Source organism: Myotis daubentonii, chromosome X, assembly GCF_963259705.1.
Source record: "Myotis daubentonii chromosome X, mMyoDau2.1, whole genome shotgun sequence".
Taxonomy (NCBI): Eukaryota; Metazoa; Chordata; class Mammalia; order Chiroptera; family Vespertilionidae; genus Myotis; species Myotis daubentonii.
Genome location: NC_081861.1, coordinates 117,222,241 through 117,250,167, shown reverse-complemented (window position 1 = coordinate 117,250,167; position 27,927 = coordinate 117,222,241). Strand labels below are relative to the sequence as shown.

Sequence of the window (27,927 nt, the reverse complement as noted above, 5' to 3'; positions counted from 1 at the left end):
GAGAATGGAGTCTCCCTATCTTGGAAAATGCCATTGCCCATTGTGGCCCCAAACTCATCACAAACACATCATTACCAAATTCATGGACCAAAGAGGGAGATGAAAATGAGTGTGTTGGAAGCTGGGGTGCAAACTTGCAAAGACCTTATAAATAAAAAATTCCTTTCTACTCTGAGAAATCTGCTTCTCTGTTTCATCCTTTCACTTATTATATACTTATGTGTAAAAGTTAAGTGAATCTTACTTTTTCTTTCTTTCTTTCCTTCTTTATGATATAACTAGAGGCCCAGTGCATAAAATTCATGCATGCATGGGTGGGGTCACTCCACCTGGCCAGCGATCAGGGGTGGTCAGGGCCATCTCACCCAGTCCTGATTGGGGCCAATCAGAGCTGGTGGCTGGGAAGGGACTGCGGGAGGGACTGCGGGAGGGCTCCAGGGAATTTCCGCCCTATCTTGCCCAGTCCCGATTGGGACTGATCAGGGCGGGCCAGCTGGGGAGGGATGCAGGAGGTTGGCTAGCTGGGGAGGGACTGTGGGAGGGCTCCAGGGCATGTCTGGCCTGTCTTGCTCAGTCCTGATTGGCCAGACCCCAGCAGCAAGCTAACCTACTGGTCCGAGCGTCTGCTCCCTGGTGGTCAGTGCAAATCATAGTGAATGGTTGACTGGTTGGCTGCCCCCTGGTGGTCAGTGCATGTTATAGTGAGCAGTTGAGTGGCCTTAGCATATCATTAGCATATTACGCTTTGATTGGTTGAACGGTTGATTGGTCTACTGGACACTTAGCATATTAGGCTTTTATTATATTGGATATGATGGGTAAAAGCTCAGACTCTGGAGCTAGGTTCCCTATGTTCAGATGTTGGACCTGCCACTTATTAAGTGACTTTGGGAAAGTTATTTAGCCTCTCGGTGCCTGACTTTCTTCAAATGTAAAGAGAGGGTAATAACAATCAGTATTTTAGGGCTGCTGAGAGCATTAAATGGGTCACTAAATATAAAGTGCCTATGACATTGCATGGTATGAGTTGTACTATATGTTAGTTCCTATTATTGTTATTTCATATTAAGTTCAGACTTTTTATGAGTGGTTTCAAATTAATAAATTTCTGTTATAGTTTTTATCATGGAAGCAAATATGTCATATGTCAAAAAAATGTCATATGGACAAGTTAGAAGAGCAATAAAGAAGAAAAAATATCTCTTCTATAATCTTACAGCTTAGAGGTAGTAACTATTTCCATTGTTTTGTGCTTTCCCTCATAGATATTATGAAGTCCATTCATCCTTTTGTACCTCCCTCCACTACCACCCCTCCTCTAAAAACAGAAGAAAGCACAAAATATTGTAATAAAAAGATATGAATTAGGAAAAGCAACCAATTAACAAGCAGGAAGCCTGATGTCCACTCCCTGTACTTCCTGTCATTTAGGTGACACTGGGAATTTTACTTACTATCTCTATTCTTTGTCTCCAACACTGAACTACTGTAAAACAGGTATAATAAGAGCTTCACTCTGCCCTCCTGACAACATTGCCGAGATGCCACCACTAGCTACCCAATAGAAACCAGTACACAGGAAGGGGCAAAGTATAAAATAGGTGCATGTAGAACAGCCAAAGGATGAGTCTGCAGAGGATGTGGTAACAAAATCTTAGAGGAAGCAAAGGACAGGAAGTTGCAATAATCTCCCCTTAGCTTCCAGAGCTGTGGGATGTCTCCTCTAAACTGTTAAATATAATGTGTTATGGTATTTAAAGAATGTCCTCTGTTAAGTGAAGAGAGTGCATGAAACATTTACATTTCCTCTTTAATGCTTTAGCCCAGAAGTGAGCTGTTTAACAGGACTAATCACAAGGCTCTACCTAACTACAAGGAGGCAGATAAATGAGAGATAGCATGTGGAATATTTGTTGAGCATTTTCATCTTTGTAAAAAGATCAGACAGTTTTGGGCAATTATGTAAGGGTACTTATCTTACCAGATACAGAGACTAAGGAAGCTATAGTACTAACACCAGTTAGCAACAATGGAATATAATATATAACCTTAAAATAGACCCAATAGTATAAGGAAAATTAATAAATGAAAGAAAAAAAAACATTAAAATCCAATGTGGCAAAATGACGTAGTGCAGTGGGAAAGAATTGTGTTTTTAACAAATGGTGTTGGATGATTTTCTAACCACTATGCTATACATCTGAAACTAATATAATATAATAATAAATGTAAGTTATAATTTAAAAATAAAAAAGAATGCCCACTGTTATGTATTTAGAATGCCAAAGAAAGAATTCCATATAAACAAACCTGTAATTTTATCACTTTTTCCATAACCCTGTGATAAACTAAGAAAGAATTCTATGAAATTAGAATAGCTGTATTTCCCCATTTAAATTCACTCTAATGTCTTAATATGCATCTCTCCTGTGATTATAAAACATCACCACTTTAATTTAATCTGAACCTTCAAGTATCCTCTCCATACCAAGTAAATGAATGATTCATTTATTCAAAATACATAAAATGAATCATCCTGAATTGGGTGATTTACATAAACATATGAGATATTAGCTACTTGTGCTAGAAAAATGAGGGAAATTTTGCTATTTTAATTCATTTCTGGCTTTTCTTGCCTCCGATCTTTTCCTACCTAATGCTGAGAGACTTTTTCCGCAGCTCACTCCACTTGAAGTTCATGTTATCCAAACGTCTTTGTAACAGGACTGCCTCATCAGAACCTTCCAGGGATCTCAGGATTTTTTGGCCATTTTCATCCAGGTTGTGATAGATATCGGTGTGAGCTTCGATTTCTCCTTGGAGGTCCTACAGAATAGCAGGGAGAAAAACACATGCAGAATTTAAAACAAAACAAAATAGAAGCGATCAGCTAGGAGTATGAATCTGGAGAACTGTAAACAATAAGCTATTAGTTCAGAAAACATTTCAATTAGGCCAACTAACAAAAAGATGAACTTCCAACTCACTTTTCTTGGTATATCTCTTCACATTATTAAGTAGATTGAAAATGAACATCTTATCGGGTATAATAAATTTATTCTTTGACATTATGACTTAAAACATAATATATTTATAACTATGAATTTAATAAATTATATCTTCTAGTCCATGGATGGAACATATTGTTTTAGGGAAGTGATATGAAATAAAATTCCCATGATAAAGTGCACCTCAATATCAAGTCATATTTTCTATGCGGTAATCTGAAGAGTTGATTCTGACTATAGACGCTTGGCGAAACTAGCAAACAAAGCCGTACTGAGTCCATAGAACCAGCACAGAACAGGATTCTATATCAGAGAGCAACTTCTTGACAGTATGCATTACGTTCACCTTGGTATTACAGCATTATATATTTATTAGTAAGACCTCCCATTTGAGATACCATCATATTTTTCGGCTTGACGGTAGAAAGTCCATAGGACCCTGACAAGAGTTATGATAAGACATTATGCATTCAACCTTATTTGTATATATACAGATCAAGAAAATTATCATAGTAGAAGAATCTGACCTTTACATGGTATGTCTTCCGGTGTAACATTTTCAGCTTGAACCGGGGACTACAGCACTGATCCTGTTGCATAGCAATCCTGAGAAAACCGGGCGACTCAAAGACCCCTGCTTTAAAATGCCAACTTTGCTTACATTCTGTTGACAGAATGAATTTCGGAGCATAGGCTTCACCAGTCAATAATAATAAACAGCCACTGTGTAATCCCTACTAAATGGTAGCCAGGCCTGTGGATGTGGGAGGGACCTCAAGGAGAGGAGGCCTGGAATATGCAGCGACAGTTTATATTAAACAGCCAACTTTTCTTATCATTTTGCCATTATAAGTCAGAGACATTATAAATTCATTTTATATATGTGTTTCCCTCCTTGTTCCCAGCAGAACAGTCAAAGCCAAAAGAACATTCCTTAGAGAGCTGCCGGGTACCAGCATTCCTTTCTGCCTACACAATGAATGGAAGCTTTGTACATTATCTGACTTGCTTTTAGAGATTTGTATGCTTCTGTTCAACAAGTTTAAATATTCATTCGGAAGCTCTGAACAATTGGATTGACCTGTGTAACTAGAAAAAATAATTTTTTTTCTCTCTCACTCTAAAATTGAATTAAATTACTCTTCTAAAGTAAGGGGCGGGGGATGTGGCAGCAATGACATGTTAGAAATTCTGAAGGACTGGCCTGTGTTTTCAGTCATAGCATCTTGGATGCAGAATATTGAATGTTGCAGAAGTGAGGTAGATGGACAATGAATGTCTCCTGTCACTATTTTTGGCAGCCAAAGTATCCCTGATGGGCTCTAAAAAGAATTCTGTCCCATTTCCTTTGACAGGAAGAGAGGAGGGGAGATATGGATAGAACCACATCCAAAGTTGAAAGAAGGGAAATGCTAAAACAGATTGAGTAGCATCTATCTCTAGTCCATAAAAAACTATGTTCTGGAAGGAAATAGCCTTGATTTTCAAAGGAGCCAATGTGGTAGAAAACTAGTATTGAGCTTCTTGTGGAAATAGAGTTTTAATCAAATATACATCCATTTTTTTTGTTTGTGTTTCTACATGGGAAAGCACTGTCGGCTGAATTTGCTACTTCTTCAGCAAAAAAAGTGAGGTTAATTTATCTAAATAACTCAGGAATGAAAACAGAACAGATCCAAGTTATCCAGACAATTCCACTACTTCCCTCTTTGACTTTCCTTTCCTTCTTGTATTTTGTTAGTACACTACTTCAAACTTTGCCTCAGAGTACACACTTAAGAGAATTAGAACCAAACCTTTAATTGTTCAACAAAATAAGATGTTTTGACTAACACAATCAGCTCTTTATGTTAACAGACAATAATGAGGTGAAGGCCTCGGGTGGGGGTGGGCTAGAGAGGTCAATGGGGGAAAAAGGGGACATATGTAATACTTTCAACAATAAAGATTTAAAAAATATAAAGTGGACCACCCTCTGGAGAGTACATAATCCTATCCTGTAATTCCATCCTCTCCTTGCTTTCTCCCATCTTCATGTAATCTTTATATCCACTACTTTCTCTCAAATGCATAAAATAAACCACAAACTGTTGTTCTCTGGAGCATTTGAGATCTGGCTCCCTGGCATATGTTGTTAGTTTGGCTCAAATAAAGTCTTATAAAAATTCTCTACAAGTTTGGACATTTCTTATGTTGACAGTAGTGTTATCTTACTTCTGACTTAACAAGAAAAGATCACTTAAGCTTTAGTCTTTACATTTAATATATGTTGTCAAATTTTTCTCTTATTTTTGTGATTATATTCTTTTGAAAGAACAATAACTAATGAATAGGGAAAAATGTATTTGTTCTATAACAACAGAAACAGTAGCAGTAGCATATATAACACTTACTATACACCAGATACAGTCAAAAGCATTATTTATACATGAGCTCATTTAATTTACTCAGTATCCCTTTAGGCTAGCCATTATTATTATTTTCATTTTACATGTAAGAGAATGAAATTACAAAGAAGTTATGTAAAAATACCCAAGGTCACACAGCTAATAAACCATGTGATCAGATATCAAACTCAGGCTATTGAATTCCAGGGATTAAGCACTATACAATATTACCTCTGATATTTTTCCTATTAATTTTTAAATTTTCTTATTAACTTTTCTTATTAATAATACGCCTGCCTATGCTGGCCAGTGTGTCTGAGTGTCAACCTATGAACCAGGAGGTCACGGTTCGATTCCCTGTCAGGGCACATGCCCAGGTTGTGGGCTCGATCCCCGGTGAGGTGTGTGCATGAAGCAGCCAATCAATGATTCTTTCTCATCATTGATGTTTCTCTCTCTCTCTCTCTCCCTCTACTTTCTTCTTTGAAATCAATAAAAATACATTAAAAAATAATACTCATGCCTAAATTTCAGAAAATCTAGCATTGCCATTAGACAATTCAGGATAACATTTTCACTATTCAAAGAATAATTTCATGTTTTTCTTAACATGGAGACTTAAACAGAGCTGAAGCAGTGAACAGAGATATATCCAATACAACTAGAGAGCACATAAAATATTTGAGAAAATGAATGCAAATGGAAAAATGATATATTTCCCCTCCCTCAAAAGAAACATATAACCTAAAGTTCTATACAATTATGGAGCAGATTTTAGCTGTGAATATTAAGAAAGTTCAGATATGAGGCAAGTGATAAGTTCATAGTGTAGCGTTTTAGGAGTGGGGGGTATTCTGTTTCCTGTAGAGCTTTTTCACATCTCACACTTCCTTCTTTTCTAAGTCTAGCCTACATCTGTCATAGGTCCCCTTTCCCAGGGAAAATGAATGGGAAGGTGCAGTTAAATAAACATAGTTTGAGTCTCGCCCTTCTCTTTCCCTTATTAGCTGTATAAGTTTAAAAACGCTTTAATCTCTTTGGCTTCAGTAAAAAATAATACCTACCTGCTGGGTTGTTTTGAATATTACATGGAATAATCCTTGTAAAATACTTTGAACAGCATCCAGAACACAACAGGCTTTTAATAAGTAATAGCTACTATACGGATTTGTATTACAAGAGAATCAGTGTGGAAATAAAGTGATAGAAATAGACTTCATGAAGTCAAGGGACTTACTTTGAGCCTTGAAGGATGAGTAGGATTAAGAGAGGTGGAGGGAAGAGGGCATTTCAAGTGGAAAGAATAGTATAGGGATGGCTGAAAGGTAAGAATAAGTTTGGTTTATGAGCAGGGACAATGAATTGTACAAGCTGATTGAAATGAATGATGAGCATTAGGGAGAAATAAGTAGAATATAGTCCTGGTCCTTAAATTACTAGTAAGTTGGATAAAGTTCTCCTTTTAGGAAGCAAATGAGAATAAAAGTTTATAAAGAAAAGTAAAGGACAAATATGAGATTACTAAATATTAAGTTGGTACTATCTTATCTGACAAGTAGAATGATCCATGGTGTCCAAAAATAATAGGACAACTAGGGAAGAATATGAAAGGTTGCAAATTTTTTATTGGAAGAAAAATAAAGTAGGCAATGCCAGGAATTAGCGCTATACTCTTCTTCTTTTTTTTCTTTTTCTTCTTTTGCTATCCAAACAAATGCTTATACTCTCCCAAAACATCATAGATAGTAGCATCTACATATTTTCATGTATATATAGAATTTCCTGTCTCTACAAAAGAACTCAGCCAATAATAACCTCCCTATCTTGAATATAGCTGATAAATATGCAACAAAACAAAACAAAAACAAAAAGTTACACAAAGAATAAAAATAGCCTTGCCAGAGTGGCTCAGTGGTTGAGCACTGACCTATGAACCAGGAGGTCATGGTTCAATTCCTGTTCAGGGCACATGCCTGGGTTGTGGGCCTGATCCTCAGTAGGGGGTGTGTAGGAGGTAGCCAATCAATGATTCTCTGTCATCATTGATGTTTCTATCTCTCTCTCCCTCTCCCTTCCTCTCTGAAATTAATAAAAAATATTTTAAAAAATGAATAAAAATAAGTAACCAAATTTCTCTAAAAATTCATTACAGATAAACCATCTCTAATCTTTTCTGAAAGCATTCCTATATGAATAACGATAAGGCCATTAGGTTCTTTTTACTGATAATTTTTACCTAATTTAAAAAGTGATGATCTGATTTCCAAGAACTTAAAAGGTCAGAAACAGAAGATCCAAAATAGGAGAGAAGTTATCCTTGAGGGCTAAACAGAGAGTAGCAAGAAGTGACACCTGACAGAGAGCCGAAAGGTGTAAAAGGAGCCTCAGGTGCGCATAGTTGACCAGGGTCACACAGTGTGGAAAGAACAGCCTGCATAGATTATTAGCCCTTGCAGGCATCACCTAGCTTTTAAGGAAAGCAAAATATTAATGTTAATGATGATAATCTTGAACTAGCCAAAAAAGCAGATTTATGTTCAGTAAACTCTATTTAGAAAGAAAGCAGTGTATGTAAAACTCTTTAAATAAATTTATCCAATATAGTTATTCTGAAAAGGTGTTGCTGCTTTAAAGAAGTTAAAACAAACAAAAACAAACATACAAAAGTCAAACTCCCTTAGCTTGGCTATCCAAAATGACTTTCTAACCATGGACTCTAAATACTCAAGGTTTTGGAGCACACACACACAAACACAGAATTTGAACAGAAATTGAAAGTAAACCTCTAGAAACTTTTATAGCAATTGTGGACGAAAAGGGGCCACATGCTAACCCGACTAACTCATAGACCTAAAGTAACCACACAGACCTAAAGTAACCACAAAGGATGGTCTGAGATTAAAACCTTTTAGTTAAAAAGCAGTTTATAGTGGGTAGTCATGTCCTAGGCCAGTATCCTCCCTGACAAAGATCAATTTTGGTTTTTACTTAGCCTATTGTCTTTTTTGTATCTACCATAACATATCTTTGGAATGTCAGGGTAACTTGTAACTTCCCCTTTTCTGGACCCCTCAGGGCACAACAAATGATGCTGAGGTGCAGACCACAGATTTCTTCATTGTTATTGTATCGTGTTAATTATTGACTGTTAACTATCTTGTACCCACCTGTGTAAAGGAAGCATGTGTCTATCATTTTACTTTTTATCCAATCCCAGAGGTTTTCCCCCCTTTGCTTTCTTCACCTCCCTAATCTAATACCAATGGATTTCATGTAACCCACCTACTTCTCCTCCTTTGATTGTAATGTATAAAAATAGGTGAGCCCTGGCTGTTTTTGCTCAATGGATAGAGCGTCGGCCTGCGAACTGAAAGGTCCCAGGTTTCCGGTCAAGGGCACATGCCCAGGTTGTGGGCTCAATCCCCAGTGGGGGGCTTGCAGGAGGCAGCTCATCAATGATTCTCTCTCATCATTGATGTTTCTATCTCTCTCTCACTCTTCCTTTCTCTCTGAAATCAATAAAAATACATTTAAAAAATAGGTGAAAACCCCCCATTCTCCTGAGCACTATTGCAATGCCTTGAGATTCTGCTCCCTGGCAATTGTCGACAGTTTGGGTCAAATAAACTCACAAAAATTATTTATAGGTTTGAATGCTTTTTTTCATGTTAACACCATCTAAAAATAAAAAAGTATGGGATTGTGTGTTGTGTATCTGGTTTTTATAATCTTTTAAAAGTAATTCATTTTTTTGTAGGTTACATGAGTATCAGTCTGTTATGGGTTGGAAATTAAAACTAGCAAAACAAAACAGAACTATGCTCCCTAATGGAATTTTTGAGAAGCACCCACATAAAGGAATTGGACTCACAATCTTGACCTTATAAGGACTCTAATCTAACCACCAGAGGTTCCTAACTCACTCAGGAAATGCAGTTGGGTATAGAGTCACAGTGGATGTTCTTGTTCCCTCTCCCGTCCCCATTCTATATGTGACTATTGCAATACTCTTATAAAAGCAGCAGAGTTGTCATCCCAGGAGATACAAGAGTTAATTTGACGACTGTCATTTGGCTTGAAGCCTGGTTGCTCTAGGTAGATAAGGAGTATGTTTTCGGGTCTACTGCATCGCAATGCATCTTAAACAAACAGCTATGGATTTAGGAGTCTATAGGCTTTGCTTTTAAAATGGATGTTATTAAGGTCCTCAGACTATTATCCTGCAGGGTTTGTTGTCTTTGCTTTCATATCTCATTCGAAAATTCTCACACTTAAGCACTAGAACAGTGGAGAGAATGGATATACTCTCCTACCTCAGTACATTCTCAGGTGCAAAGCTTTATTTCAAAATCTAATCTTTAAAAATGCCAGGCCTAGGGTGGATTATCCCAGAGGAAACTGAGCAAAATCTTATTTGTCACACCGCCTTAAGCAATCCCAAACCCTGGTAACACGTGATGCTTTCTTTCTTGTCTGACCCTCCAGTTTACTCTAGTCTTAAAATTACTTTTGAAAACTGAAGAGTTCATTTCAGATATACTAGATTAGAAGTACAAGTATATTTTCTCTTCTGCATTTTGTTTTCCTAGTTTCTTTTTATTCTGTCATAGTTCAAAAATGTTCTATTTATTCATCACACAAGCATGCATTAAGTGCCTATTGTATGTCCAAGATTTCATTAGGAGCTATGGAAACACATATAATGTAAGAAAGATGTAGTTCTAGCCCTTAACTTCCTCCCTCCCTCCCTCCCTCCCTCCCTCCCTCCCTCCCTCCCTCCCTCCCTTCCTTCCTTCCTTCCTTCCTTCCTTCCTTCCTTCCTTCCTTCCTTCCTTCCTTCCTTCTTTCCTTCCTTCCTCCCTCCCTCTCTCCCTTTCTCCCTCTCTCCCTTCTTTCCTTCCTTCCTTTCTTCCCTCCACCCCCATCTCTCTCACCCTCCCTCCCTTCCTAGCCCATTTCTTCCCTTTCTCCCTCCACTTGTCCCTCCTTCCCTCCCTCCCACTAATATTTAGTATATTATCATCAAGGTCTGTAGTGGTGAAAAAAACAAACTAAACAAACTTCTGCCCTCTTGATGTTCGTAGCATAAGAAAAACAGAGAAAGAAGTAGGATGAACAGGGGAGAGATATGGTAAACAGCTAAACAAATTATCAATAAAATAAGAAAATGCCCTGAAGGTAACAAATGGGTGCCTATAATGAGAATAATGGTGTGCATATGAGAAGGTTCAATGTCAGGTGAGACGTGAAGGATGTGAGGACACCAGGTATAGGAAAACTGAAAGGCACAGAATTTCAAAAAATAATGATGCAAGGGAAAGAGCCTTCGCATCAGGAAAGATTTTAACTAAAACTTACCAAGAAATGTGGTTGCTGACATACCTCGATGTGGGGTTGGGGGGATGAGAAGAGATAAACCAAAGAGCTTATATACTAATAGGCATAGCCCATGGACACGGGCAATAGGGTAGTGAAGATGTAGGGGGATAGGGAGGGACTAGGAGGAGTGGGGGTTAAGAGGAGAAAAGGGAAGATATCTGTAATATTATCAACCATAAAAAGTTTATTAAAAATAAAAGTAATAAAATAGTGGTTTGAAAACAAAACAACAACAAAGAAATGTGGCTGGAAATTGAGATAAGAGAGGCCTCACATAATATGGGGCTTTGAAGTCTCATGATAAGGAGTGTGAATTTTATTTCAAGTGCAGTGGAAAGCAATAGAAACTTTTAAAGCAGGATAGTGACATCATCTGATTTAGTCTTCAAATAGATCACTATATTGCTATGTGAAGATTACAGAAGGTAGGAGAGGAAACAGGAGGACCAGTTAGAGGTCAGGCCCTGTAATCCAGGCAAGAGATAATGTGGTCTGGACTAGGGATATTGCAGAAGGTGAGAAGTAGACTGATGTGAGATATAATTTGGGTACTATATCTCTCTCACATACTAATGTATTATCCGTGGTCGGCAAACTGTGGCTCGCGAGCCACATGCGGCTCTTTGGCCCCTTGAGTGTGGCTCTTACACAAAATACCACGTGCGGGCGCACACGTACAGTGTGATTGAAACTTCGTGGCCCATGTGCAGAAGTCGGTATTTTGTGGAACAGCCGGTATTTTGTGGAAAAGCCACACTCAAGGGGCCAAAGAGCCGCATGTGGCTCGCAAGCCGCGGTTTGCCAAGCCGCAGTTAGCTGACCACTGGATTAGATGATGAGAGCCAAAGAGAAGGATATCTCAAGGATGTGTAATGAAGTTTTAACTTAAACAATTGAAGGATGGTAGTGTCGTTTACTGAAACAGGGAGTAAGTGATGGAGAGACCATTGAGTGCTCATAAATTATAAAAATGTCTGCATGTGTGACTCAATTTCATCCTTCTTTTGCTCTTCCTTTTGCAGGTAGAATTTGGCAAAGTGATAACCATTCACAACAACATTATGAAGATAGAAATGTTATTTAAGTTTTTTAATTTGCCCAGGAGTAACACAAACATTATATATTGGGTTTCAAACACACACACACACACACACACACACACACACACACACACACACACACCTTGGTGCAAATAAATTACAATAAGGCAAGAGCATTGACACTAAAAATGTATAGATACTCCTACCTAAAATATATCCTATGAGGCATCTCTGAAATATATGGGAGTGAATGTTAAAGGAGACAAAATCCTGAGAAAGGGTAGATAGAGCAACACTGCATCAGCTTATTTTAAAAAGTTAAGATGTTATGGACCCAGTGGGGAACTAATGTTGGTATCCATTTGGCTCAGCACAAGTTATAAAAAAAATTGGCATGCCTTTATAATGCTGTTGTTAGAAGGTAAAATAAGCCCTTCCATAAGCTGAGTTTTCTTTTTAACTAATACATCTAAAACCCATATAAAAACCTATATTGTGTTGCAATATTACTTCAGGTATTGCTCATAATTGGTTATTTCCTACATGAGACATCTTTCAGAAGATAATTGTCAATGGTAATCTTGAAAGGTCTTCACACAAACTCTAGATTTCACTTTTCAATCATAAAGACAACCAAATATGTAAAGTCTACAATATTGAAGGTACTTTTGGTTTTGTGTTATGTTTTATATGCAGGAATCAGCCTGTTTGACGGTAACTCTTCTTATCTGAGAAAGACCAGATGGGCTTTTGCGACAATGAAATGTATTTACTATTGCAGAGCCACAATGAGGGCTGGTGGTGGAGTAAGAAGATGAAACAAGGTAGAAAACTAATACTTATACCCCTTATAAAGCCTTTACACAAACTCTGTGAAGTAGGCCTTCTTATTCCACAGTTGGGTAAACTACAATTGGGAGAGGTGAAATAACTTGTCTAAATCCTACAGCTGTTATGTGGCAGAAACAGGATTAGAGCACAGATCTGTCTGAACTTATATTCTTTTTACTCCCTCACCCCATTCCTCCTTCACTTTTCAAATACAAAGCAAGTGACTTCTGAATTGGGCTACATGTCACACAACACAACAATTAATTCATTAAGGTGACTATGAGCTATTTCATTTGAGAAATTTACTGTGATGCTGTGAGAGGAATGTCCAGGCAACTGAGTTATTTTCCAGTTAGGTATTAACTTCTTAGTATTTATTCTCCTCAGTCAACTCAGAATTAATACCTTTAATTATTTTGAATGGTTCTAAGTGAGCAGAATAAATTTTTATTCTTAAAATAGACAATTATATTCCCATGACAAATACACATCTGGTTATACATATCTGCACAATTTGTGTATGTTTTAGACAGTATACAGAGTTAGGGAAACTCTTATTTCCTGAATCTCTGTCACAGAGCTATTTTTTTCCTCTAGATAATCACTATCATTGTAGTTCAATATTGTATATGAGAAATAAGTAATTAGTAGATGTGAAGTCTCATCTCATTTTAATAGCAATATATAAGAAGAAGGCAAGAACATATGGCGAAGTGTCATAATTATTTTTGATAATACACTAGAAATCATAATAGCCATGGAGCTAATATACTCTGGTTTGTTTTAATTATGAATGGTATAAATGCAGAACAACTTTATTTAATTCCTCACCCCCCCAAAAAAGAAACCACATCATTGTATCCTGACACAACAACAAAACAGCTCTACAGCTGAGGCAACTGTTTAGAACTGCTTAGCAATATAATAATAAATCTAAGATGCTTCTATATTTTTCACTTCAAATAGCAGGGCAATTCCCAAATAATTCATAAAAACATGTTGGCACCACTGCATTCATTTGTGGGTACTTTTAGGCTAAAGCTTAGAGATATTACCTTTAAAGCAAATTCTAGGTATCCATAAAGTTTGAATGCTAAAGAAGATTTCAGCAATATGATGTTAACTAAAGCCCTACTGACATAATTGTGTTGGATTTCCTGTTGTTTTTTGGTGCGTTAATGTCTGTCTATTACCAAGTAGAGAAAATTACTTCTTCTGGAGAGTGTAATGATATGTGTGTGTGTGTGCGCGCGCTTATGGGTGCACCTAGGGAGTTATGTCGCCCTATTTTGCTTTTCTTCTTTCATGGACTAGGGTGGATGGTGTTACTGTTTTGTCATTGTATGAGGAAATGGAAGAAAAGGGATATGCCTGTGGCCATCAATATAAAGGTAGGTAACACTGGCATATCTTCCATAGGAAACATGACATAAATGAAACTGGCAAAATATTAAGTGATATTTCTTCATTTCTAGAACCCACTGTGCAGAAGCCAGAAACCCAACCATGAGTTTTCCATTGTATATCCACTTGTCTTCCCCAAAGCATTCAATTCAGTTCAGTTCAGTTCAGAACATCCTAGAGAATCTGGACTGTTTTGACCCAGGGCATTCTTGGCCTTTGGCCAGTAGATGATGATTCTTTCACCTGATAACGTGTAGGTTTGAAAAAGCTATCACCAGGAGAGTAAGGTTTTGTAAGGCTTTGGTTTTTCCATGGTCATGAGATAAATTATATAAGTTTTAATAAAGAATAAGAATAGAGAAAAAGATGTCCGGGTGTGGTGTCGGATGGGTGCTGGACTTCAGAGGGTGATCTCTTTGTAAGCTATGTGGATCTCTGACCACTATGTTGTAACCTTGAAACTAATGAAATGTCTGTCAACTCTAATTGAAAAGTAAAAAAAAAAATATTTTAAAAAGAGAAGAGGATGTCTTTATAAATTATTGTACATCATAAGAGTTTTTATGTGGGAACTACATTGTAATATCTGTTATACAACAGTAGAAACCTACCTCACAGTGCCCTGAGTAAAAAAGAAAAAAATTATTTGGATTTCATCATTGTCCGGTATCTTTAGTATAAATTAAGAAACCTGGTCACTCCCAAAATTAGAAGTGGTAAACAGGTCATGTCCATAGTACTTTTATCATGGACACATGTTTTTGGTCCATTCTTTTCAGACAGGGGTAAAATGAACTGCATAGTTGTCAGGAATCTCTTAGAGTTTAATAGGGAAAAAACCTTTATCAATAGGGGGCTGAGAAACCAGTGTAGGTAATATCTAATTATTAATGTTATCTTGAGCAGACAATAAAGACTTGCTCAAATACCCTTCTGCCTGGTTATGTCAGAGTTCTGTTCCTTTCTGGCTTCCTGATTTTTCCCTTTTGTGGATTGGCAGAAAGATGGGGTTTCTCCCCTAACATATCTAAAACACTCATGCAATCAAAACATTTAAGTTTCTTATTTCAAGGGGCTCACAGTCTCCTGAAAAAGTCTTAAGTAAACACATGACTTAGATAACATGCAATAATGTTAATGTTGACAGAGCCCTATGTGAACACAGAACAATCAGCCTGTCACCAAGATTTGTAGATGGCATCACACAAGGGATGGCATTTGAGCAGGGTCTTAAGGCAGAGAATGAGCAGACCAGAAAAGAAGTGGGAGAATGAAATTTGAAGCAGAGGAAAAAGCATGTGTAATATTGAAGATAAGATGATATAAGAACTGAGTTATTCTATAGGGCAAGAGGGGAAGGTCCATGCGGGCCAAGGGAGAGGGTTCTTTTTACTCTGGGTCATCCACATGTGCCTGTGAAAATGAGCTTGTGTCATGTATTGGTAGCTTGTCTAGCTCAGTGGTTGTCAAACCTGAGCAAACTTGAGAATCACCTGGAGGGCTTATGAAAACATAGGCTGCTGGGCCCCAACCCTGAAGTTCATGATTTTGTGGGTCTGAGGTAGAGCTCAAGAATTTGCATTTCTAACAAGTCTCCAGGTATAGCAGATACTGCTCCAGGGATCACATTTTGGAAATGTACCTCTGGCCTAGCATAACAGTCCTTCATATTCTAGAGGTCATGACTGCCTTTGTAGAAATGAGGGATCTTTTCCTCAGAAACCTATGCAAATATTCATAAATACAAACCATGACTTATAATTTCATGGGCTTCCAAGACCCACTAAGAAGGAATTCAGAGTGGTAACCTACTGGCAGCCACCTCCATCTCCATGAAATATAGCTTCTCCCACACTTTGAATAACAATTAAGGCAGTGTTTATTAAAGTACATTTCATTTTCAAAATTGAGCTATCAGCTATTAAAGTATATATGCATTTTGGGGACACCCTATATATTGAATTAATAAAGACAATGTAGCTTTCAAGGACCATTTTAATGGACTCTCGGGAAGAAGAGCACATTGAACATGGCACTTATCCATGCATCTGGGAATTAGTAATAGTGATACTAGGTGCAGAATGACCAGGTTTGGGGGAGTGGGATATATCAAAGGGCAGTCCTTGGGTATTACAATAACCACACTCTAACCATATTCAAGTAACCTGGGCCTTTCCCATTCTGAACTGCCATCTGCTTGGGAAATAACAAATAAGAGAGGGATGGGTGGGTGGGTAACATGGAAGAAAATGGTGCATTTAGCCAGGGGCCTGAGGAAGGACACAATTTGTGCCTTGGGGTAAGTGTAGCTATGGCTCTAGGAACTCTGGCTGGTAGGCCACAGAAACACTTGAAGATCAAAGAAAGACATAATTAAGAATAAGCTTAAAAGAAAACTTCAAATCAGTTGTGCTACACAAAGATAGGAGACAATCCCTATTGTAGAGAAAAAAAAACATTTTGACTTTACCCTATACCTAAGAATCCTCCTCATGTGCTTTCCATAACCCAGAGGTATAGATATTTTTAAATGACCCTGAAAAGAAAGCAGAGGTGCTCTTTATTTCATGAAAAGAAATTCATCCTTCATTTAAAGAACCTTAGGTCTGCTCTGCATGCATGCATGTAGTCAGGAATGCGAGGCAAATATTGTATTATTCATTTTAGCAACTATAAATTCAAGTGATCCTCTGAGGTTGGGGGAAAAAAGGCCCACTGAACTGGAGAGCAGATCTCTTCCTTTAACTTACTGAAGAAGTGATAGTAATAGGGGCAGAAGTAGAATATTGGGGACCAGCTATAATTGTAAGAAATATTAATGATGCTCTGTTAACTGTAATTGTTTTGTTCTGATTAAAGAAAGCACATTCAAACCTGGCTGGGAGTCTTGGAAGCTCACCTGGAAATGCAGCCCATTTTCCCCATCAGGGAGCTGCCTATTATCATAGAAAAACTGACAACCTTGTTGCAGAAACCGGAGCTTCCAGCCCTTTGAAGATCCCCCCAGCCTTTGTATACCTGCAGGCCTTTGCAAATCCCCAGCCCGCTTTATATGTGAACTGCCCATTTGGCATACCCTTTTGCCTACTTCACCATGTAATCTTCATCCTTCTACCCAATATGAGCAGCAACCCTGTCTCTGCTGAATTGGTTCAAGTAGTGACTGGCAGCCTGGACCCATTGATTGTCTGGTTGCAATAGTGGTAAAGGCCAAACATCCTATAATAACCTGGGCAAAATACACCTCTGAGTCGATGATGATTTTCTGTTATTGCACAGGCTGCTTTGCCTAAAGCCAGGAAAACTCCATCTGATGCTAATGTTTTCAGTGCTGATCCATCTCTGTCCACAATTCTTCTCAGCAAACTTTCATTGGGTCTTGTCATGGGCACATTTACAGAGCAATTTCCATAATGATAAAATCTCTTCAAATGAGATTTAAAATGTAATTAAAGGGCATATTTGATGTGGTAAAGGCATTGTTGTGCAGTGGCCATACATCATCATGCCATAGAGTGCTCATTCAGCTAGTCTATGGCATGACCCCAATTTCACTCTGGTAAGATTACATGTCCTTGTTTCATGCTAATGGCTAGATTAGGAAAATTAAGATAAAAAGCTTCTCTATTAGACAGAGAATTCCATAAATATGAGTCAGAATTTTGCACCCTTCTCCATTCATTCTATATCTTCGACTTTGGAGCCTGCAAGTAACTCCTTCAATCCTAAGGCGAACACTGACACACTGACAGGTGAAAGCTGAAAGGGACTGCTTGCCCTGAGAAGTGGATCTCCATAAATCCCAGGGCCTATTCTCAAGGTTTTAGGTGCAATTGCTACAAAAGTAGAAACTACAGGTTATAGCTCCCTGAACAGATGAATGTTTGCTCCTGGAAAACTGCTTGGTGCCTGAGACAGCAAGGAAGTATTCACTGGGCAGTTCATTTCTGAAACCTCAATAGTAACTATTCTTCACCATACAATTAATATAAGATTTTATGCTTTGAAATTTCCCCAACCCCCAAACATTTTGCCTACCCAGATCCTCTATCAATGAGTATCCTGAATCATGGTATTTACCAAGTGATGTGAAATGATTTTCCACTGGGCTGCAGGTTTACTTAATGATAACTAATCCTATATGATAAGGAAATCATGTGGTGTTTTTTATTTTATTGATTTCAGAGAGAGGAAGGGAGAGGGAAAAAGAGGGAGAGGGAGAGGGAGAGGGAGAGGGAGAGGGAGAGGGAGAGGGAGAGGGAGACAGAAGCATCAATGATGAGAGAGAATCATCGATAGGCTGCCTCCTGCCCACCACCCACTGGGGATTGATCCTGCAACCCAGGCATGTGCTCTGACCGAGAATCAAACTGTGACCTCCTGGTTCATGGGTTCACACTCAACCACTGAGCAATACTGGCCAGGCTGGTATTTTTCTTTTTCTTTGTTGTTTTTTTTTTTTTTTTAACACTCAGGGCAAATCAAGTCATTTAAAAGACCAGATTTTAGATCAGCCGTGGGCAAACTACGGCCCGCGGGCCGGATCCGGCCCGTTTGAAATGAATAAAACTATTGAAATAAAAGACCGTACCCTTTTATGTAATGATGTTTACTTTGAATTTATATTAGTTCACACAAACACTCCATCCATGCTTTTGTTTCGGCCCTCTGGTCCAGTTTAAGAACCCATTGTGGCCCTCGAGTCAAAAAGTTTGCCCATCCCTGTTTTAGATCTAAAATCATAGTGAAATAGGTTCTGAAGCATTTTGAAGATTTGGGCCTTTTAAACTGCCGGGAGCCGGTCCATCCTTGCTGTTTCAAGGGACCTGGCATATATGGCATACTGTTCTTAATATGTTTGCTCACCTTCTTGGCACTATGTGTTTTAACCAAGGTCACCTCTCTGGAAAAGGTTGTTTCCCCAGGTAGGGATTTTCCCCTGAAGTTAGGGAGGAAATAAAACCCCTTAACTAAGTGCCAGGCGGGTAATTAATCACTTTAACTAGGAACAATCATGCTTAAGCTACATAATCTTTACTCCCTGGAATGGAGATAAGAAACGCCCTAACCTTTGGAATAGAGATTGATAGGATTGGAATCAACTGGTATAAATACAGATGTAACAAGACAACAGGACACAGAAACTAGACACAGAACCTAGAGACAGAAGAACTTCGCTGGAGAGAACATGGCAAAAGATCCTGGACAGAACCTGGAGACAGAACCTAGCGAGAGAACCTGGCTGAAGAACCTAGAGACAGAACCTGGCTACAGAACCTGGATAGAACATGGCAAGAGAACCTGACTAGAACCTGGTGACTGAACCTGGCTGGAGAACCTGGACAGAACCTGGCTGGAGAACCTAGTGAGGGAACATGGCTACAGAACCTGGCTGGAGAACCTAGCGAGGGAACATGGCTATAGAACCTGGCTGGAGAACCTGGAAAACCTGGCTGGAGAACCTAGCAAGAGAACATGGACACAGAACCTGGCTGGAGATCCTAACCAGAACTTCGCTGGAGATCCTGACCAGAACTTGGCTAGCGATCCTGGCTAGGCTGCTGATCAACTGAACACTGTCTCTGTGTCATTCCTTCTTTGCCAACTCCGTCTACACCTTTGGGGACCCCTGGACCTGCTGGGGTTGGACCCCAGCATTAAACACCATATATTCATTGTCTTCTCTTTCAAACATACCATGATGATATTCACAGAAAAAAATGCTAAATAGTGTCTGAATTATATAGAATATTGAGAATCCCACTATTTTTTTTTCTGTGCCTAAATGAAACATTTCATTTGGCAAACAGTCTATAGAGTGAAATTTATCCTTGTGATTTGGGGAGTTACTAAACAACTCCTGTGTTTTAAAATATCATCAAGTGTGTGAAATTAAATTACATATAATTAGTAAAAATAATTTCATGGTCTTTAACTTACTGATGATGAGAATTTGTCATCAAATAGTTATTGAGCTTTTAAGTGCAATGATATTTTCATAGGCAAAAGTAAGATACCAGTAAAAATAACATACACATGTGAAGAGAAAATGGATCTACTGTATCTCTGAAATAAAAGCAATTTACAGGCTTCCTTTGTTAAAAATAAAAGCTTTCCCTGACCAGTTTGGCTCAGTGGATAGAGCATCAGCCTGCGGACTCAAGGGTCCCAGGTTTGATTCCGGTCAAGGGCATGTACCTTGGTTGCGGGCACATACCCAGTGGGGGGTGTGCAGGAGGTAGCTGATCCATGTTTCTCTCTCATCGATGTTTCTAACTCTCTATCCCTCTCCCTTCCTCTCTGTAAAAAATCAATAAAATATATTTAAAAAAATAAAAGCTCACAAGTTAAGTTAATCTACAAAGTTCACCTCCATTATTGAAGATCTTATGCTCTTTTCAGTTTGCTTTCACAGCAAACAATGCATGGAAAGTTTGATTTAAGAATAACTTCTTTTAGCCAAATAACCTTCATCAACCATTGGACAAAGTTTTCTGCCAATTAATTGCCCTACTTCCCACTCACAACCAGAGATAAGAGGATTGAAGATACAGCACCATTCTCTGTATGACTGTTTGCTTGCACTCAGCCAAGCTTCCACTGCTTGATTTCATTGCCATGAAAAGTCCTGCAGGATCATTTGGAGAGCAGCTACCTCTATTACTTCTCCCAACATCCCACTGCTTCCAATTACCACTGATTTTCTGTTACAATCAGTAGCCTTGAAACTTGAACTACCCAACTGTTTTAAATTCAGAAGAGAGAATCCCAGGGAAAATGGGGAACAAAAAAGTTTCTGTGTTTCTGAAGAACACTATTGTACTTGCATGATTGCTTTTCATCAGCCTTGACTACTCTGAGAGGCAGTATTTCTTTTCATGCTCTAGGCTGACATTTCCCCTTACTAAATCGTTAATTAACATGGTGCAAATCCAGCATTCTTCCTTTTGACATCTTCACTCATGAAATAAGTAAAGCAGTTTCTAATTTAGAAAGAGTCCTGTAACCAAAAGTCATCTGCAAGTCAATGGTTAAGAACCCAAAAGTCAAAGTTCCACTGAGACAATAGCCAGATAAGTCTTGGGCCAACACTTACACAGCTATCTGACCTTTAACATGGGTAAAGGATGTCATTCTGATAGCATTACTTTGGGTTATGTGATTTGGGAAGTGTGCATCTTTTGGGGAACAAAAAGAAGTACGGAAGGAAGTAGTATTTCCTCCCTGAATACTAAATGTGCCCCATGCAAACAGTAAGCAAAGGAGATCTGACTGGGCACCTGCCTATCTCATTCCACCTCCTGGTGCCCAATCTTTTCTACTCCTGCATTTCCTTATGCCCCCATAATCCTTCTCTCCTACCTGTTGAAAACCATAATCCCAAAACATAATCTGACCACTTTCACATTCTGGGAGATTTTGACATTTAAGTTAAGCCAAATAAATCACAAACTGCTAGGATTTCAGAGAGTATGAGAATGCAGAGTGAAAATATTCAGATGCTAGAAAAAGTGCCAAGGGTAGAAAGGTTTCAGCCACTTGTGGTAGGAAAGCTACTTTGGTTAATACTATGGATTGACTTACACAAACCTCCATATCACCCGACTTCTAGTTGGACAGGCTAGAAATTTAAATGTGTGTTTTCCATGATTCTATGTATATAGGATTCTGGACATTAATAAGGTTTTAATAAGTTAGGGTTATCAGATAAAATATGGGTTCCTATTAAATTTGAATTTCAGATAAACAATTTTTTTTAAGTATAAGTAAGTTGTATGTATTATTTTTGTTTGCCAAGTCCGGAACCATACATCAAGTAGATGCACTTGTGAGATACTTGGAAGGTGGAAGTGGAGGCCATCTCCCTGCTCATTTTGGCTGTTTATGTTGGCAGTTTAGTTGTAGAAGTATGAGATTTCCCAAAACATAGTTCTCAAATCCATTTTTCAGTTTCCTAGGTGGAAGAAAGCAGTTGCTAACAGCAGCTACAAAAATGGTAGCCTCTAGAAATCAATTTTCTGATTCCTAGTTCACAGTTGTATAGGATTGTCCTTGAGTTCATTGTCAGTGGTACCTCAGAGTTGGTAGTTCTCTAGTGGATCTGTTCTATCTGGCTTTAGAAGTCTATCCTGGAAGCCAAGTATAAAATCTGTTCCTCCAGCCTTTCCAAAGATTGAGTATGCACCAAATCCTTTATATGAAATATTGTCTGATTATCATATCTAGGGTAGTTTCTCTTTTCTGCACTGAACTGTGAATGCTATATTGGCCCTCAGTTTCTCTATTTGTTTCTAGTATTGGTAGTATCTTCCTTTAGTCATTAGAAAATCTGCAAACAAAAAACTCTATGGTTTTTGCAACAATGCTCTTTGTCACAGACACGAGATCTCCTATTAAAGCAGAGTAGGAAGTCAGGAAGGCAAAGGGGTTTGTACCTCTGAACTGATGTTTTATTTATAAAGAAAATACTTTACGAGATACTTTAGATTGTGGCAACACATGAAAATACCTAAAAAGCTCTAGCCAGTTGTTCATTGGTTAGAGCATCGGCCTGTGAACTAAAGGGTCCCAGGTTCAATTCTGGTCAAGGGCACATACCTCCATTGCAGGTTCCTCCCTGGCCCAGGCCATGGTCAAGATGAATGCAGGGGGCAACCAATCGATGTGTTTCTCTCACATGGATATTTCTCTCTGTTCTTTCTCTCTCTCTTCCATTCTCTCTAAAAATCAAAGATAAAATATCCTTGGGCGAGGATTAAAAAAAACAAAACAATGGAAAAATATCCTCTGGTGAGGATTAACAAAACAACAACAACAAAATATCTAAACATTATGTCTTCATCTTCTACAAAAATCTCACTATTATTTTCCTTCTCTTGTTCCTCATATCTAGGTGTCAACTTTTCACTGACGACACATTTGATGCCTAGGGAAAATATTTGATTCAACAGTTTCATAATAGGATATTCTATTAATTAAAGAATGATACACTACCATTCAAGCTTCCCTCCCCCCCAAAAAAGAAATTCCCCGAAGTGGAATATCACAAACTTGATTCATATGCAAAGACATGGGGAGGAACAAAGGGTTACTAAGGAGGACAGTTTGCTTTCAGGCCTGGCTTGCACATGTGAGATGAACTCTGGAGAACAGAGCTTGCCTCGCTGCTATCAGTACTGGACACAGCCCTGAGCACATACTAGGTACCTCATAAATTGAGCTGAAGTTTTTAATAATTTAGCTGCATTTCTTAAAAGCACCAGGTTCTAACATCAGGAGATATCGACATGGTAAGCGTGGACCATCTCCTAGTGGTCAAGGTTTTCTACTATTTGATCCACATAAGTAGTTTATTGCCCAAACACAAACACTTTTGAGAGTATATAGTGGTGCTATTAATAATTATGCTAAGAACAACAGGCATAAACTGGGACTGTCCTGAGCAAATTAGGATGAACAAACCTAGAGCAATTCATCAAGTGGGTAATAAAGTCCTGACTGGGCCCTTAGGTTTCCTCATTATCAGCTGAGGTAGCCTTTCTTCTTCCTCATTCCCTGCAAGTAACAAAAGGTCTGTGACATGGCGTCTCCTTCCTGCCTGGGGTGCGCTGAGGGCAGTGAATTGATCACTGCACCTGTTTCTTACATTTAGGGAAAGGCGAGCAGAGAAAAGCCAGAGGTTCACACCACTGTGTGTGTGTACCCAGGTGCCTTCTCACCATGGGGAGTAAACACCTTCTATTCTGTTTACTATGGGAAGGAAAATAAAAAAGAGGGCCAATAGCAAAATACCCTTCAAAGAAAACATTTTGTGAGCCTGTGTGTAACAGAGATAAGAGCTAGGACACTGTCAAGAGAAATATCCTGGAATAGCTTCTTGAAAGAAATATTTTTTTTTTAAAGTGAGAGAAAGTGAATGTTGCTACAACACCTATTCTGTGTCATCTGTACACAATATTCATCTCAGCAAGAAGATCAAAGTTTCTGCATCTGCCAGCCATACCCATTGAAAAGAATTCACTTTCTTGAAATTTACTTTAAATTCTCCATTACGGAGAAGTAATTCATTCCCGTATGTATTTGATACCTGACATTTAATACTGAGTTTACATTTACAACAATGGCTTCCCAGGGCTCTTATGCCAATCAAAAGTTTCTTCCAAGACATTTCTATTCATATTTAAGGAGAGCAGGGACATAAGGAGAAAAAAAAAACCAAGAACATGAACAACAAATTCAGGCTTTCGACTCATAAGTCATGGATTAGTAACTGGTTTAAATCTAAAATCCTTAATCTTTGAAATTTAAAGAGACATGACAAATTATACACATTGGCCTTTCCTTTAAAAGAAAAGCAGAGAGAAGACACTGGGATGGAAACCTCCTGCTAGCCTGGTTGCTCCTGAGGGCAGGAACCATATCTGCCTTGCTTACGTCTGTATCTCCAGCTTCTGGGTTGCTAGTTGGTATGCAGCTGCTTTTGTTTTTGGTAAAGAGTCATTGAACAAATGATTAGATAGATTAATGAATTGATCAATTATGAAATAAAGTCAAGTAACTTCAGAACATCAAAAAGGTTAATAATGAGAGTCAAGGAGTTGATAATCTTGTAATGTGATGGATGCTAGGAAATCTTGGTCTGTAACTAAGTAATGGAGCACTTGTTTCTCTCTTATTTTTTTAAAAAATATATATCTTTATTGATTTCAGAGAGGGAGATGGAGAAAAAGATAGAAGCATCAATGATGAGACAGAATCATTGATTGGCTGCCTCTTGCACCCACCCACCGCCCCACTGGGGACTGAGTCCACAAGCCGGGCATGTGCCCTGCCTAGGAATCAAACCATGACCTCCTGGTTCATAGGTTGATGCTTAACCACTGAGAAACACTGGCTGGTTTCTCTTAATAGCAGTTTAGTTTACTGTATGATTATTTTAACCACTATTTCCCTTCAATTTTCCAAGTCACAGAAGTTCTCCTGGTTTCCCCTAGTATGATGATAGGATTATCATATGCCATTATCCATTTATTCATCCATCCATTCTACAAATACTAAGCCCAGAGATGAACATGACACACACGGTCATAGCCTGGGCTAAGGTTTTCTCTTGTAAAAGAAAACACCATGGCTTAAATCAGGTACTCTGAATACAAAGCACTGTGAAAGTTGGACAACTCTGACACAGTGGAGATTCTAGGGCATGATGAATACGCCTTCTGAGAGAATCTCTCTTAATTTAACACTTAAGAATTCAGCTAAAGGAAAAAAACTGTTTGCACAGAAAAGAAAATCATTTAAGGGAGATTGAGTAATTACCAGGTTCTCTCCAGGTTCTCTTGATTAGGTAGAAAACATATCCTGGGAGTTAAAATCTCAAGGCAGACTTTTTTTTTGGCCTATATTATGTTTGGACTAGCCACATGGCCTAAAATTACTACAGCACCCATCATATTATGCATGGTGGCTTTTTGGCCTAGGATTAATAATAACAAACAAGCCAAGAAACCAAAATCAAAATTTATTTTGCAGTATCTTTTATCAGCAGAGTTCATGGCAGTTGATGTACACTTAATTTTAAAAGGTAGGGAAGGCTTAAATTGGGGAGGTGAGGAAAGAAGAAGGAAAAGAGATGGAAATAGAAGTGCAAGGAAGATTCTGAAACAGTTTTCATAAACTTAGCAGCAATGAGATGTACTTACTAAAACTGCAAACAAAACTGCAAACAAAAAGAATGCCATTGCTCACTGATTCTGTAGTCAACACTTTCTCTAATATCCCAGAACAACTATTTCAAATTGCCACTTTCTTTGAATTTTAGACTCTAACACCATTACCATCACACTGCATTTAACCACAACTTCCACTTCAATAAGAAAAGAAATACAGTAGAAGGACCCTATTTTATCCTTTCACCAAACTTACAAAACTACCAGCAACCATGACTATCCTTCACCTCCTCCTCTATAGTTGCAATAGATGTGCCTTCATTCCTATCTGAGGCCACTAATGAGCCCTCATTTCTTTTGCATCCTCAACCTCCCCTTTCCACTGACATTTAAACACACTCAAATCCTTCTTGTCTTAAGGCCATTCCTTTCTTCTTGCCCCTACATCCATTTTCTGTTGCTATGTTCTTTCCCTTTTCCCATCACAGCCATAAGGCTTGAAATAATTGGTTTATTCTTGCTCCTTGATTTTCTCAATTCTCAATCATGTCTCAACCCACTGCAATCTTGCTTCCTTATTTACCACTGAGTAATTACTGGATTCTCTAAAATCAATGCTGAAATTTCTCACATCAAGGTTATCAGTACCCTCCTTTTTGCTAAATTAATGGAATATATTTTGGTCTTATCTTTGATGTCTCTTTCATAGCACCTGACAACTCTGAATGCTACTTTTCTTGAAAGCTTCTCTTCCTTTGGATTCTGTAACAATGCACACATCTGGTTTGTCTCCTACCTACTGAATTGTTAACTTCCCTGTCTCCATGGCAAGTTTATTTTTCTCTGTTTATCCCTGAAATGTTGGTGTTTTAATCCTAGGTACTCTCTTCTTCTCTATATACAAATATTTTCCTAAACCATTTCAAACTCTTGCAAGGTTTGCATTACCTGTATAAGTACAAAATACAATTAAACATCTCTAGCTCAGTAATTTTCCCATAGGTACAGCTCACACACCCAGCTACCTGGACATATACATTCCATGGGCAACTCAAACCCAACACATGCAAGCCTGAACTTAGTATCACCTTTCCTGTCTCACCACCCACTATCTCCTTCAAACACACTCCATCTCTTGTGTAAAAGAGTTAAATAAGTGGTACCAATCTACCATTTGGACATGCTATCTGATTGGCCAAATTAGATATCTGACTTATATCTTGCCTATAAGTCATCTTCCTTAACCTAAAAAATTTCACAATAAAATTATAAAAATTGTGACATTGGTTAATAAGATCATATAGGTTTCAAATGTACATTTCTATGACACATGAACTGTATATTGCATTGTGTGCCCACCACTCAAAGTCAAAATAATCTTCCGTCACCATATATTTGGCCTCCTTTACCTTTTACTACCCCACCTAACCCCTTCCCTCTGGTAACCACTGTACTATTGCCTGCATCTATGAGTTTCATTTTATATCCCACATATGAGTAACACCAAATGGTTCTTAGCTTCCTCTGATTGACTTATTTTGCTTAGCATTATATTCTCAAGATGCATTTATATTGTCACAAATGACAGTATTTCATGTTTTCTTATGGCTGAATTGTATTCCATTGTATATATGTACCACATCTTCCTTATTGTACTCTTGAATTTTAATGCACTTAATAGGGCTATTATAGTTCTAAAGCTGTAGAGAATCTTAATGGTTACATATCCTAGGGATGAAAAAGAGGTTTCCTCCATGTGCTAACTACATTAGTGTGTGGTAGCTGCATGGATCATTGTCTTGAGTAGTATTCTGTTACAAGACTTATTGATTAGTGACATTTCCTACGGGCAAATGAGGGAGAAGTGGAGGACATCCACTTATTTGCCTTCCTTGATCTAGTTAATCCTTTGATTTTCCAGGTGAGAAAATTAAGGTCCAGAAAAGTAAGGAAACTTGCTCCAAGTTAACATCAGTGTTGCAGCAGAACCAATTTTTATTTATTTATTTTTTATTTCTAGCCCTTCCTTCACATCTGGTCTCTAGATTTCTTACTGAGATAAATTACAAATCCCAGACCTATGATTTACTACCTTTCAAATTTTAACTCATTTTCAAGGTTAACTTCCTGCCTTGGATCACAGGCATAAATAAATCTATGTTTGCCATCTGAGAACACAGCATGATCACAGGAAATAGTCTTCAACATC

At 38.2% G+C, this 27,927-nt stretch overlaps 1 protein-coding gene across 5 annotated transcripts in view; it reads right to left on the bottom strand.

The window, feature by feature from the left end:
• The window catches only part of DMD (dystrophin), a 2,282,236-nt gene that overhangs the window by 454,599 nt on the left and 1,799,710 nt on the right, over positions 1-27,927 (bottom strand). For all 5 annotated transcript variants that reach the window (XM_059679269.1, XM_059679268.1, XM_059679270.1 and 2 more), the window contains one exon: positions 2,654-2,826. In XM_059679269.1, coding sequence (XP_059535252.1) covers positions 2,654-2,826 — 173 coding nt within the window. The remainder of the gene's footprint in view (positions 1-2,653; positions 2,827-27,927) is intronic.